The sequence below is a fragment of the Galeopterus variegatus genome, unplaced genomic scaffold (genome assembly GCF_000696425.1).
Source record: "Galeopterus variegatus unplaced genomic scaffold, G_variegatus-3.0.2 Scaffold1382, whole genome shotgun sequence".
Taxonomy (NCBI): domain Eukaryota; kingdom Metazoa; phylum Chordata; class Mammalia; order Dermoptera; family Cynocephalidae; genus Galeopterus; species Galeopterus variegatus.
The window spans coordinates 346,479-360,898 of NW_007727493.1; the positions used below are offsets into that span (position 1 = coordinate 346,479).

General features: G+C 37.5%; 1 protein-coding gene across 2 annotated transcripts in view; it reads right to left on the minus strand.

The window, feature by feature from the left end:
* RASA1 (RAS p21 protein activator (GTPase activating protein) 1) overlaps positions 1–9,426 on the minus strand; it is a 98,582-nt gene extending 89,156 nt beyond the window's left edge. Inside the window, exon 1 of one of the 2 annotated variants that reach the window (XM_008576639.1) lies at positions 8,309–9,426. In XM_008576639.1, coding sequence (XP_008574861.1) covers positions 8,309–8,829 — 521 coding nt within the window. In that variant the 5' untranslated portion in view covers positions 8,830–9,426. Of the gene's footprint in view, positions 1–6,368; positions 6,441–8,308 lie in introns of those variants that run through there. The other variant, XM_008576641.1, reaches the window with a different exon arrangement.
* Positions 9,427–14,420: the final 4,994 nt, after the last annotated feature.

Genomic DNA, 14,420 nt, shown 5'->3' on the forward strand with positions numbered 1-14,420 from the left:
CGGTCCCGGTCCGGTACGGGCGCGACACTGAGGGTTGCGATCCGTTGCCGGTCACGAAAAAAGACAAAAAGGAAAAAAAAAAATAAGTCAAACTCACTCCAAAGAAAACAAAAAAAATAAGTATGAATTTAACAAAAGATGTACAAATCTTATATACTGAAAATTTCAAAATGCTGATTAAAGAAACCAAAGAAGACCTAAATAAAGAGACACATACCATGTTAATACAGTAAAGATTTCAATTCTCCCCCAAACTGACCTATAGGTTTAATGAAATTCCTATGAAAACCCCAACAAAGATCCTGTAGACATGGCTAAGCTTGTTCTAAAATTTACATGTAAAGGCATGAGCCCTAGAATAGCTAAAACCACAATAAAAAGGAATAAAATTGAAGGAATCACTCTGACTGATATTAAGACTTATTACAGTAATCAAAAATGTGGTATTAGCACATAGAGACACAGATCAACAGAACAGAGAATCCAGAAGTAGACCCACACAAATATGCCCAACTGGTTTTTGACAAAAGTGCAAAAGCAATTCAATGGAGGAAGGCGAAGCCTTTTCAACAAATGTTGCTGGAACAGTTTGAGACCCACAGGGCAAAAAAAATGAAGCTCAATTTAAATCTCATACTTTATACAAAAATTAACTCAAAATGGATCATGCACTTAATTGCAAAATTATAAAACTTTTAGAAACAAACACAAGAGAAAATCTTTAAACCTAAGCTAGGCAAAGAGTTCTTAGACTTGCCTTTTAAAGTACAATCTATAAAAGGAAAAATCAATAAATTTGACCTTATCAAAATTAAACTCTTGTTCTGCAAAAGGCCCTGTTAAGAGGGAAAAACCAAATATCCAACAAAGGACTAATATTTACAATATATAAAGAATTCTCAAAACTCAACAATTAAAAAAAAAAAAAAAACCCTATTAGAAAATAGGCAAAAGATACAGACAGATATTTCACCAAAGAGAATATACAGATGGCGAATAAGCACATAAAAAGGTTTTCAGTATCATTAGCCATTACTAAAATGCAAATTAAAACCACAATGAGATATCCCAAAAATCTATCAGAATGGCTAATATAAAAATGGTAACATCATCAAATGCTGGTGAGGATACAGAAAAACTGTATCACTCATACTCATACATTGCTGGTGGGAATGTAAAAAGATAAAGCCATTCTAGAAAACAGATTGGCCATTTTTTTATAAGTGAACATGAAACAACCATACAATCCAGTAATAATACTCTGGGCATTTATCTCACAGAAATGAAAACTTATATTCACACAAAAACATATACACAAATGTTTACAGCAGCTTTTTTCACAACAGCCAGACTGGAAATGATCCAAATGTTCTCCAATGGCTGAAAAGATAAACAAACAGTGGTACATCATACCATGAAATACTACTCAGCAATGAAAAGAAACAAAGTATTAACACGTACTACAATTTAGATTAATTTTGAGGGAATTATGCTGAGTAAAAAATGCTAATCCCCAAATGTTACATACTATATAGTTCCATTTATATAACTTTCTTTAAATGACAAAATGAAGAAAAGATTAATGGTTGCCAGGGCTTAGGGAAAAAGGGAGGGGAAGAAGAAGGAGAGACTGCTTATAAAAGTGCAGCACAAGGAAGCCTGGTGGTGATAAAACCATTCTGTATCTCTAGTATGGTGAGGATTACACAAATTTACACATGTGATAAAACTTCATGGAACTAACTGCACCACAAACACACACAAATGAGTGTATGTAAAACTGCTGAAATCTGAATAAGAAAAGTAAGTGGATTATATCAATGTCAATTTCCTGGTTGTAATACTGTCCCACACTTATGCAAGATATTACCAGTGAGGTAAAATGGGTAAGAATACATCTCTGTATTTTCTTAAACCTGCATATGAATCTACAATTTTGTCAAAATAGAAAGTTTAATTTAAAAATTAGAGAGATCATATTTAGATAGACAATTCCATTTTTCCACTAACTTTTTCAACTACCTTCACGTGTGTATGTAGAGTGAGAGTGAGTGAGTGTGTGTGTGTGTGTGTGTGTGTGTGTGTGTGTATTCTACATACTGGAAGGGGACAAGGCAGAATAAAAAGCAAAAAAAGTATAGTACTTGCATTAGAATTCCAGCTCTATCACTTGGTTTTCTCAGCAATAAAAATGAGGATAATACCTATTCTCACTGTACAGTCAGCCCTCCTCTGTATCCATGGATTCCACATCCATAGATGGAAAATATTTGGCAAAAAAAAAGCAATAAAAAAAAAAATACAACAATAAAAAATAATACAAATAAAAAATATAGTATAACAACTATTTACATAGTATTTACACTATACTAGGCATTATTTAGAGATTAAGTATACCTGCATTGGTTATATGCAAATACTATGTCATTTTATATAAGGGACTTGAGCATCAATGGATCTTGGTATCTGCCAAGCACAAAGAACCAATCCCCTATAGATACCAAGGAACACCTATGTAGTCATAAGATAATCTATGTAAAGTATCAGACATACGGCAAATGTGATTAGTAAATACTGGGCCTTTGTCTTTTGGTTCCCTCAAAAAAAACAAAACTTAATTATAAATATTACCCAAATCTGAACATATCTGAAAAATAATGAGAACTGGGTTCTGTCAAGTTCTACCACAACTTTGCTATGTGAACTTAAGCAACACTCTATCTGAGTCTACTTCTGTACCTGGGTAATGAAAGAGTTCTATCACTAAAATTCTATGTATGTATGCATATCATCTTATGACTATAATATCAAACACCAATGCTACAAAAGTCAGTCAAACTTTCTCTCTATAAAATTCCAGTAAGAGGACTATGACAAGAAATTTCAATATCATTCTTTCATTTACTTCCATTTTTTCAACTCTTCCACAATTATCCTCTGAATTTGAAAAACCTACCTGTACAACATGTCTGCAGACTAACTTTATCATCTTATTTCTCTACCTCATCTCCCAACTCTATAGATTGTACATTCTTTTACATTTATTTTTGTCCCCCATAATGTTCACCATTGTACTCACTAAATCACGTAACCACTAAAAAGCCTAAAATCATACCCCAAATCTTGTTGAGATGTGATAAGACATGGAGAAGTTACCAATAAGTATGTTATCTAATAACTATTTTTACTTAGCCCCAAACTGAAATGTATTACAAGTGATTTCAGAATAACATACCTATCATACAAATACGTTCATATTCAAACAATGAATCATAACCAACATCCATATTCAATATTTTTGGTTTAAAATTAAGAAAATGGTAGCCAAAAAGTAACATCGATTGTGGTGATATTTGAATCATTTAATGAAACACAATTTATTATTTGGGTCCTAAGGGAACACTCATAATTAGGGTCCTTTCTCCCACCCCATCCTTTACCACTAGTATACGTAAATAATACATGTGGTATACTGTGACTTTGATGCCCTCAAGAAATCTCACCTTCCAGTATTCATTCCCTTTTGTAGTCCCCTCCCATACTAAATCTGACTGGATCACGTAACTAGGATTGGCCATTGGAACATTAGCAAATATGAGAAACACAAAGGCTTTGTAAGTATTGTCACACTGGAGCCTGTCCTCTTAGAATGCTCCCTTATTATGAAAAACCCAAGCTTCTTCATCTGGAAAAGATACAGGGAGGGAGGGAGGAAGGAAGAAAGGGAGATGCCCAGCTATCCGCCAGCTGTCCCAACCACCCCAGCTGAGCCATCAGATTTAAGAGTTGAGAAGCCACCTTGAAAGTTAACAGCCAATAGACGACAGGTAGAGCAGACTCCATCTAACCCCGCCTGAATTTTAGAATCAAAAGCAAATAAATGATTGTTGTTGTTTTAGTAACTAAGTTTTGGAGTGCTTTATTACGCAGCCACAAATAACCAAAACAATACTTGTAAACCAATTAGAGTGGTTCCTGTTTGGTAGTAAGCAACCCAGAAATGCCAGTAGTAATAATTGTTATTGTTAATAATTATAAAAAAATTTCCCCCCAAACTACTATTTTGGGTATTTTAGTATTCTTAAAGACATTCTGCCCACTTCCCTAATGCAGTAAGGAGAAAGGAATAAAACAACCAGAAATTTTACCTTTCTTCTTCTTAATTTATATCTGTCCTTTTTCTTTTTATTTCTGTCAGTAATGTTTGCCTGGTTTCCTGAGAGTGGCTAATCAATGATCCAGACCAATTCAAGCTTTTGGCTGTGCTCTGTACCTCAGTAACTACAGGCACCCACTTCAACCTCTCTCCAGACCACAAGTAAATAATAATTAAGAGTTCAGTAGAACAGACTTGTCACTAAGGGCCAAAAGTTTATACTCATTTAACTCAATTCTTTTTGACCTGATAGAATCATTAGGAAAAGGGCATCAGAACCCAATAACCTCTTGCTCAGAAAATTATTAAGCAGCAGGAAAAACAATACCTGCCACTTTTCCTCAAGGAATTTACCGACCCTAATTATACAAACTTCTTATTTTTTTTAACCCCTATGACCATTTGTTCATACTTCACTCATGACATTTATCTTAATCTAGCCTGAATCATAGTTTACTTAACTTCCTACTAGACCTAAAACTCCCCTGGAAGAGGCACTCATTGAGAAAAGAGGCATTTTAATCATTGTTATAACCCTTGAAGCACCTACTATATTGCTCTAATACTCAAACAAATACAGTAAAAATATCTGAGTACTAGTCAGCATCCACTCTGTCCATAACTAATCTTTGCAATTCTCACCCCCAAGAAACAATGACTCGCTCAGTTATAATGAATTCAATAACAAAGTCAATAAACATTACATGTCCTAAAATTAACCTTCAGCAATTATTTGACTAAATTATGATTTTGTTCTTGTAGAGACAGTAAAATGATTTTTAAGAAAAAGAAAGGTACTATTTACATTCCATGTTTCCTTTTCATTAAAGTTTCAGGCTTGAGAAGCCTGAATATTAGGTTCAGGGAAAGATCTAGGCCAGATGCCAGGGAAATAGCAATATCAAAGGCAAAGCAGGCGGAATGGAGACTACAACAAACTGGAGAGCTCAGTACCTACCTAAAAGGGGCAACTACTACTCATCTCTAGCAATCTACTCTCAAGCAGGAATGGCTACCAGGTATAGTAAAATCCTGTGATTTTTCAAGAGATGCTAGAAATCCAGACTTCTTCAATGTTAAATCTTCCTATTTCTAAATGGTGGCAACTAATTACTGAGTGTTCCAAATACAGTAAGAGCAAGCAATATATATCTGTGGATTGGATTCTTGCCAAGGTCTCCCTGCTACTGAAGGCTGACAGTTAAAATCTCTGTTTAACTGAAGGTGTATTATACCTACTCCTTTCCCACCTTTCTTCACCCCTACAGAGGAGAGAAAGACATAATGAGGCACATAAAAAGCAGTTCCATAAAGTTACAGAGAGTACCAGTGACAAACTCCTTTAACATTTTCTTGCTTGAAAAAGAAATTTGTTAGCAGTTTTAGATATAGAACCTTTTGTAGCAGAAAAAAGTGTAGGTAGGATTTTTTTTTTCTTTTTTAATTTTCTCAAAACTTGCAAAAATAAAAATAATCAAATAAATGTAATAGTAAAAATTACACAAACTTTTCCAGCCTTAACCAAACTATTGAAAATGCTTAGTAATAAACATGAGACTAATGATTCACCATGTACACAAAAAAACAAGATACAAAATAGTAAGTGTTAATATATTTGCTTTGGTCTATCTGTATATTGTCATTTGACTCTCTTGTGATCAACAGCACAAAACCAGCTGGAAACAAGGTTCAACTCCCTGACCGGGGAACTTGAGTCTAACAAACCACTTCTGACCTAAACCTCCTTAATACCATACTTTCAATAACTAAAATGACCAGTTACTCCTAAAATATTTCTTCAATACTTTTACAAAAGACATAACATTATTTAACCGAGTTATTAAGGCTTTTTTCCTTTCATTTAAAAACAGATATTTTACCTCTAAAATTACAGAACCCAGTGTTGGAAGCTCTTATAAAGTTAAATTGAAAATTTTAATATAATTAATCATGGTAGACTTGTCTTTGAAGTTCAAAACGTTCTCTAAAATAGCTATTAATAAGGGAGTCCCTATATCAAAAGAGTAAGTAGGCAATTTACCGACAATAAAATTATATTGTTGTTATTTGGAAGCGGGACTATTTATTTATTAAACACTTACTATATGCCAGATACTATGCTGAATATGATTGGGGTTCTAATTAAATCTTAAAAAAGACCATATGAGGGAGGTACCATTATTATCCCCATTTTACGGAAGGGGAAACTGACCTTTCCAAGATCACAGTGCTAGTAAGTGGCAGTTAGGATTCCAACCCAAATCTTGTCTAACTTCAGAATTTGCATGCTTAACCACTACACTGTGTATTGTCTCCAGTGACGCTGGGTTGATATCTAAGATTTAAAGAGAGAGGGAAATTTGTACTTCTCAGTGGCAAATTTTAAAAACATACAAGCAATAGGTGGTATTTTTCAGAACATAAACAAATCATATACAGCCATACAAATATTACTTTTATTCCCAAATACCTATATAATGATGAAAATATCACACAATAGACTTCTCACAATTTTTCAATCATTCTTATTATTAAAAATTTAATGGGAACATGGTACTTTCCACTAAATGTTGCTAAGAACCTAAAACTGCTCTAAAAAAGTCTATTAAATTTTTTTGAACTACAATATCCTGAATATGCTTAAATCAATCAGTTATGGACCAGCAAAAGAGTAGATTCTTCCAGTATGAAAAGTTTCATTTTGTTTATTATAACCACAGTACCAAGCATGCAGTGGGCACTTAACATTTAGCTGACTTTTTTCAAAAAGACTGAAGGTGTGCAAGCAGTGCTGTGAAATTGTAATTTTGAACACTCCCAGAACACTCCAGAACACTCTGCAACACATAAATATGAAATAAGTTGGAATGAGACAAAAAAAACCTGAAATCTGCAGTGAATAATATAAAAGGAATACAACATTCCTATACCGTGGCTGGCATAAATAAAACTAACTTTACTTTTCTACCATAAGTATCAAAAGATGTAACCTTAAGTCAAAAAAGGATTAAAATTACAGAACCTTTTCCTAATTAATTTTTTAAGTTCTTTCTAAATCCTCTAAAGAAGCTTATTAAAAAACAAAACAACAACAACAACAAAAAAACGATTACTACTAATCGTCCAGAGTGACTGTCATCATATGAACCAAATCGTTCCTGATATTCACCAAGGTTGCTGAAATAATTAAGACTGATGTGAAGGATCTATAAAACAAGTTTTGCCTGCTACTGTCACTTTCCATCTCAACATCTCAATGTCCACCTTTATAAATACATACCTAATTTCCCTTATGAAGAGAACAAGTAAGGAGGAGATACTAACTCATACAAAAAAAAAAAAAAAGTCATTTGTCCTGTATATTCTGCAGTAAACTGTCAGAATTAATTTTCAAATAGAATACTGTATTGGCCACCAGAAAAAGTGTTGGAGGAAAGCACTATTAATTTTGTTTCGCTCAATATTGTACTCCCGAAGTGTTAACTATAAATGCATTACACGAATATTAACAAATGAGAATTCTATGGAATGATTTACGTTGTTCGGAGTATGGGTCCTTAATCACATTTGTAATTCACAAAATTCCTTTCCTTTCTCTTTGACCCACGTTTTCATCAGTGATCTAAAAGCTTTTCTGCAGCACTATGCTTTCAGTAGACAGAAGCTGGGATTTAAAGTACAACAAAAACAAAGCATTCTGACCAACGCACTTTTCAAGTCACAGCATTACAATACTTATTTAAATATTTGTATTCAAAGCTTCTCACTAATCATCTAATTTCAGCAGGGAACACACGCGGGTTAATATATATTATGACTGCCTTGGCAGCTACAAACGGCTGAATCCTGGGACAATTTGGAAGGTGCAGAATCATATCCGGTTCTCATTGGATACACATTTTCCCATGCTTCCCATCTTAAAAACTTTACATCTTCCCAGAGGAGCAATAAACATGCTGCGAAGACGCCAGGGAGTATGTGCCTGTAGGGAAGATGAGTGATCAAATTAAATCCCTACGCAGGAAACCTGAAGCTTCAAAACTTTTCAGAATAAATCACAACTGAAAGAATAAGGTATTAGTTTTACCTCTTCATTCCCACTTCTTTCCTGGAGCCAGTTTCCCCCATCCCTAAATAGCAGTCTTGACTTACTGGTTAGTTGGAGGAGCAGTCAGCGGTATAGCCACCTCTTCCTCTTCGTATTCTGGTCCATCCAGAGAGTCACCTTCGTCCACTGTCCCCAGGCCCGCGCCCAAAGAGGGCAGCTGAGGAGGCGGCGGCGGCAGAGGGGGGAATTCGCCGCCTGGTCCGAGGGTCTCAGCAGGCAACGAAGTGGTTCCCTTGGTTAAAGCCATCTCTGCACTAGGTCCGGGAGCAGCAGCACCAGCCACGCCAGCAGCAGCACCTCCTCCTGTCAGTACGGCTCCCCCCAGTGAACCCGCCACAGACCCGGATCCTAGGAACCCTGACCCCAAAGCGGCTCCGCCACCCAGAGTCCCGGCCACTCCGGCCTCCACAAGCCCAGGATAGGGGGTGGCCGCCACAGGCAGAGCCGCGGGTATCTTCACCCGACACACTGCCGGATAGACACTGGAGCCTGCTGCCGCGCCGCCTCCTGCTGCTCCGGCAGTCACCGGGCCACCCTCCTCACTGCCGGCCTCGGCCGCCATCATGTTGAAGCCCGCTCTAGTCCACCCTACCCCGCCCGCCCGGGAGCCCCGGGGGCCACCAGGCCGGGGCTCCGAGCCGCCCCACCCAGCCGCGTCCCCCCTTCAGCTCCTCAGGCGGAGGAAACAACAACAAAAGGAGAAAGCCCGCCGCCGCGCCTCCTCCCCGGGCCACAGCCCAGGCCCCGGAGCTGCCCGAGTTACGGGAAGCGAAGTGGGCAAAAAAACCCAACGCCTGCACAAACGCCGCCCAAACTTCACCTTACACACCCACACTCACGCACACACACATGCACAGAAGCGGAAAACTTCCTGGCGGCACTAAAGAGGAAGGAAAGCACACGGGAAGCGGCTGAGGCGGCTGCCGCCCCTTCAGCCGCCGCCACCGCTTCTTCACCACCCCAGTTCCGGCCACCCCCACCGCAGCCACCGCCGGTGCCGCTGCTGGGGCTGGGGCCACTGCAGCCGCTTCATCCTCCACAAGGCTGGAGATGGGAGGGGTGGGGAGAAGAGGAGGAAAGGGGGCGGGGTAGTGGGGAAATTGGCTGAACTGCTCACTACCTGGAGCTCTCAGTTAGTGAAACCGAACAGAGAAAGGAAGGCGGGGCAGGGAGGAGGGGCAGAGGGAAGGAAGGGTGGAGGAGGGAAGGACAGCTTCTGCGCAGGCGCTTTCCCGGCGCGGGGGCGACGGGGGCCGGGCCTGGAGGGAGGAAAAGGAAGAGCTGGGAGGGAAGGAAGCGGCGGGGACGCGCGGTGCGTGGCCGCGCTAGTTGTCCATCTCCGTTTCTGAGCGCGAGGCGGCGCGGCATCCTCTTCCCCACGGTGTGGCTGGCAAGCGGCCCGCGCCTGCCACACGAGGCTTTGTGTGATGGGTAGGAGGGGAGGGAAGGGTACCTGAGCACGTGGCTAGTCAGCGCCGAAAAAAATCGGAGAGAGGAGAAGAACTAGGAGGCGGTGGAGAGGAAGGAAGGGGGTGTGGGGAAAGGGAAAGGAAAATGCCCGGAAGCTAGTTCGTACTTCCTGACCGGTAGGAAAAACGACGGTGCAAAAACCAGACAGCAGAAGGGCGGGGAGCTGCTGCGAAGGTTAGGGTCAGACTTACTATTAATGTTTTCTTCATTTTCATTGCCTGATATAAATCATTGTATGACTGTAGTACACTAAAGAATAAAATTAAAAACTAGATTCTGGAACTCAAGAAAAGAAAACGACATGGATAGAGGGGGCCAAATAGGAAGGGCTGAGAATTTTGGTAGAAATAGTGGTTGTGAAGTCAGATTTCTACCACTGTATACCTATGTTTTGTTTTCTACACCAACTGTCTCTCATACCACATTTACCTGTGCTATTACAAGTTTCTTGCGTACTAACGAAGAGGTGTTAAGAGGAATGTTGCCACAGACAACACTAATCAATGCACTTTTGTCCTGGTTTTTGCTCAAAAGACCGCAGGCTTGATCCCACATGCAAGCACTTCCAACAAGTTAAATGTCAAAAATGTCCCAGGTCTGGGACAGTTGGTTCGAGTATGGTGCTGAAAACACTAAGGTCCAGGGTTCCATCCCTGTACTGGCCAGCCGTCAAAAGAAATTTAAAAATTCAGATTCCATTACAAAAATGTCCCAAAGTTCCAGTTTAATTACATACAGTTCAAAAAATTATCCATAAACAAATCTCACCTTTAATACAGCCACGAAGAGAGGTTTTGTTGTGCTCTTTATATTAAAATAAATAGAAACAATTATATGCGATCATATAGATGGAGGAATCATTCCCATTGTCGGAAGTTACAATATAGGCAATTTGCCCTTTTGGATTCACGTATTGTTCTTGCCTTTTAAATTCTTCCAAGAGGGATTCCACGTTGAATACCACTGAATACTGATCTTTGAGATCAACATTTTCTCTGTTAAAGGATGATCAAACCAACACAGGAGCACTTTGCGAATGGCAAGGAGCTGTTGAAACCCAGGAAAAAGGGAAAAGAGGTGGCAAGGTGCAGGCAAGACATTTCCTTTATATGTTTGCATAGGCGTATTTACTTAGTGAGAACAATCAAACTTGACTCAACAGTAGTCCTGGGGACTCCATTGTGCTTACCTTTTATGCAGTGTAACTCCTGGGAGAGTGAAGATGGACTTGTCACAAGAGCTGAATTCTCAGGGTGGACTCAGACCAGCAATGTCCTAAGGACTTTTAGAAATGCAGATTTTCGGGTCCCTCCCCAGACTCTCGGAATCAAAAACTGTGCAGCCATCTGTGTTTAATGGGCTCTCCAAGTGATTGCACACTTACGTTTGAGAACCAGTATACTGGAGTATGGTATGCTAATTAAGAAGGATGTATGCAATACCTAAAAAAGGTTCTGGAAAAAAAAAAAAGGATGTCATTCATTAGGTGGGTGCCATTCTATAAAGGAGGTTAGGATCTGAGAAAGAGCAGAATGAAGTAGTTCCACAATATTTAAGAAAATATCCAAGTATTACTTACAGTGGCTTCCCTAAGAACAATTTTCCTTTTACTTTTAAACTTAGACATTCGGAGTTAGACAAAACCATTAAGTAACTACTCTGCCTACTGCCTAATGCATGAACTCCAAGTACAACATCTCCAAAAAATTTTCACGTGGCCTGTGCTCGAAAACCCACAGGTTGTTAGCATCCCAGTCTTCCAACACTACTGCCCCAATCACCACCATCAGCGCTGGAATGCAGGACATTGGACTGGCAGGTTATCACCAGCTCTTGGTTATCACCAATCTTTTCTAAGTGTTCACACACAAATTGTATGCTGCGTGAGAATTCTGATCGGGCTCACTACTCTAATTGCAGAATTGCCTACTTTTTTGAAATTGTTTAGCACTTAAAAGTCAATATTTAATGCAGTCTAACCCTATATACACTGAGTTAGATTGTTTTCTAGTTACTTTTAGATGTATCTACAAAACTGTGCTACAGATAGAATCTGTGGTCTATATTACTGCATAGCCCAGTTCCAGGCATCCTCAACACGCTTCTTTGAACAGATCTTCATCCTTTTAACAAATACTGCATCAGATCAGCTCAAATCTTTCAAATCAATTTCTCGACTAGTAGGAAGGAGCTACTATGTTTGTTTGTAAATCAGTCTAGATCAATATCTTACCTAGTTTGTCTAACCTTAGAGTTGGTATTGTCCTTTTCATCCAAAGAGATTAGCACATATATTTTTATAAGATATTTAAAAATATTTTACGTATTCCTATTATGGAACAGATCTATGCTTTGATCTTTACTACTGCTTGTGTACTTTCTTAATTCCAAACGAGTTATCTTTAATAACTAATTTTTTCCAAAAGGTTTTAATGTTTCTTCTTTATTTTTATTGCTTTTTTTTCTGCTTCTCTCACCTTGACTTTCTGCCCTTCTCTCATTTATATCTCATGTTCTCTTTCTCTTCTGTTAATTTCTCCTTTACTTTCTATTTCTGTGTCTCCCTTCTCTATTCTTTCAAGCCCTTGAATTTCCTGACATAAATATTCTTCTTGAACTTTCATGATTCAAAAACTGAAGATCAAGTCAAATTAACAACATAAAAACTCTGAAATATCTATTTGGAAAGAGGCATTACAAGAATTCTGCAGAAATTGGTGTTAGATATGGTCTCATACAATATCAGTGAACAAAGAGAAGTAAAGTCTTAATTAAATTCACAGATAATACTAAACAGGGAGGTACTGAAAACAGAATGATATACCACAAAAAGAGAGGAAATTCAAAATTGCTTTTACCCTTAGTAAAATAATCTATTATATCCATGATTTTGGAAAAGTTACTTGAGATATTTAAATATAGTATTTAATGAAGACTAAATACTAAAGAATACTGGGCAAAAACTTGTGGATGAAAAGAAACTGAAAACTTAATTTAACAAAATGAAGTTGACGCATTTTGATTTTATTGGCAATTCAAATATGAATGTAATACGTTCCAAAATATTTTGCATTTTTTTTTTTTTTGGCAGCTGGCCGGTATATATTTTGCATTTTGGATACCTTGAATATGTGGAAGGGTGACTAATTTTAGAGAACCTCAAGGGGTTTAGAGCAAATATATGAATAGTTTCTGATAAGAAGTGACAAGGAGCTTACAGCTGTATTTTAAAAATCCCAAATTGTATTCCGTGCCCTTGCTAACATTCAGCTATACAAATAGGCTTCCAAGTTCATCAACATAGTGTCAAAATTTTTCATTGATCCAACAATTTTGAAAGGAAGCCTTTAATTCTTACCCTAATATCCTCACTGCATTTGTTGACCTCGTCTTAAAATCCTCGAGGGCACAAATTTCCTTATTAGGATGATCTTTTGAGAAAATAACATTGAGGAGAAGCACGTTAAAGGAACTATTCTGATGAAAAAAGTAAATAGCTCAACAGAGACTAGAAGAGAATAGTATGTGATATAACTAAAGAAGATTTATGAAAATTATAAACACCATAAAGAAATTAAAGAATAGTATGATCTCTGAGGCTGTAAAATAAACTTCAAAGGAAATTATCAGGAGCCCTCTGGAAATATTTAAACTTATATATCGTAAAAGACGCTTAGAACAGTTAGTTCTCAATATCCCTTCTCTTTAAAGATTAAAGAGTAGAAAAATGTCTTTGTTTTTTTATTATTTAGTTTATCCCTACTCTTCTGTCTTTATTTTGCACATATTTCATTATTCTTTATTAGAAACTTTCTTTGTTATTTCTAGTCTGTTTTTCTTTGGCTATTATTTTCCTCTGACCAGGAACATTTGTATATTTTCCATTTCTGTGCCTTGGCTCCTTTACATGATAATACCACATGATAGAAGTAAAAGAAAAAAAGGAAGTGAAATGGTTTCAGGACAAGGGAAGTGGGGGAGTCAGGGTAGATAGGACTCTTCCATTTCCCTCATTATTACACTCCAACTCTTTGCATATGTCAGCAACAATTTAAACATTACCTGAAGCATAGTCATGAAATCCAACTAACCTTTTCACCTCAGGAATCCTGCAAAGTCTCTAATTCAGGTTACTGTCTTTAGTCTACTGAGAGTCTCCTGGTAACCCCTTCACCTCCAAATTTAGTTAGTACATTGAATATACAATGCTCTTTAATAGTCTTTAAAATAACCATGTAATGAGAGGGTCAAGTGGAGCCTTGAGATAATTATGGATAAATAAGGTGAGAACTTAAAGTCCTTCAAAAGCTTTGTGAGTAATGTAACTTTACTAAACTAAAAATAGCTTTCTAAGATATTTCTAATTATAATTATTTCTAGATTCATATGTTCTTTTGAAGATTTCTCAACTTCACCTTTTATCTTAATGAACCTTTTTATTTTTCAACTTTTTATTCATTCTTTATCTACTTGTTAAAAAAATGAAATGTAACAATTTGTATAGTAGCATATGGCATTGCTTTCTAGACTTCCGAATTTTACAGACTATTAAAAGCTACAATAAAAATTGAAAGACTATTGAATCGTAATGAATTTGCCAATTTTGTGAAATGAAGAGTTTTTTGTTGTTGTTAACTACCATTTCCTGTCACTCTATTTCATAAAAGAAAAGGACATTTCGAGGCA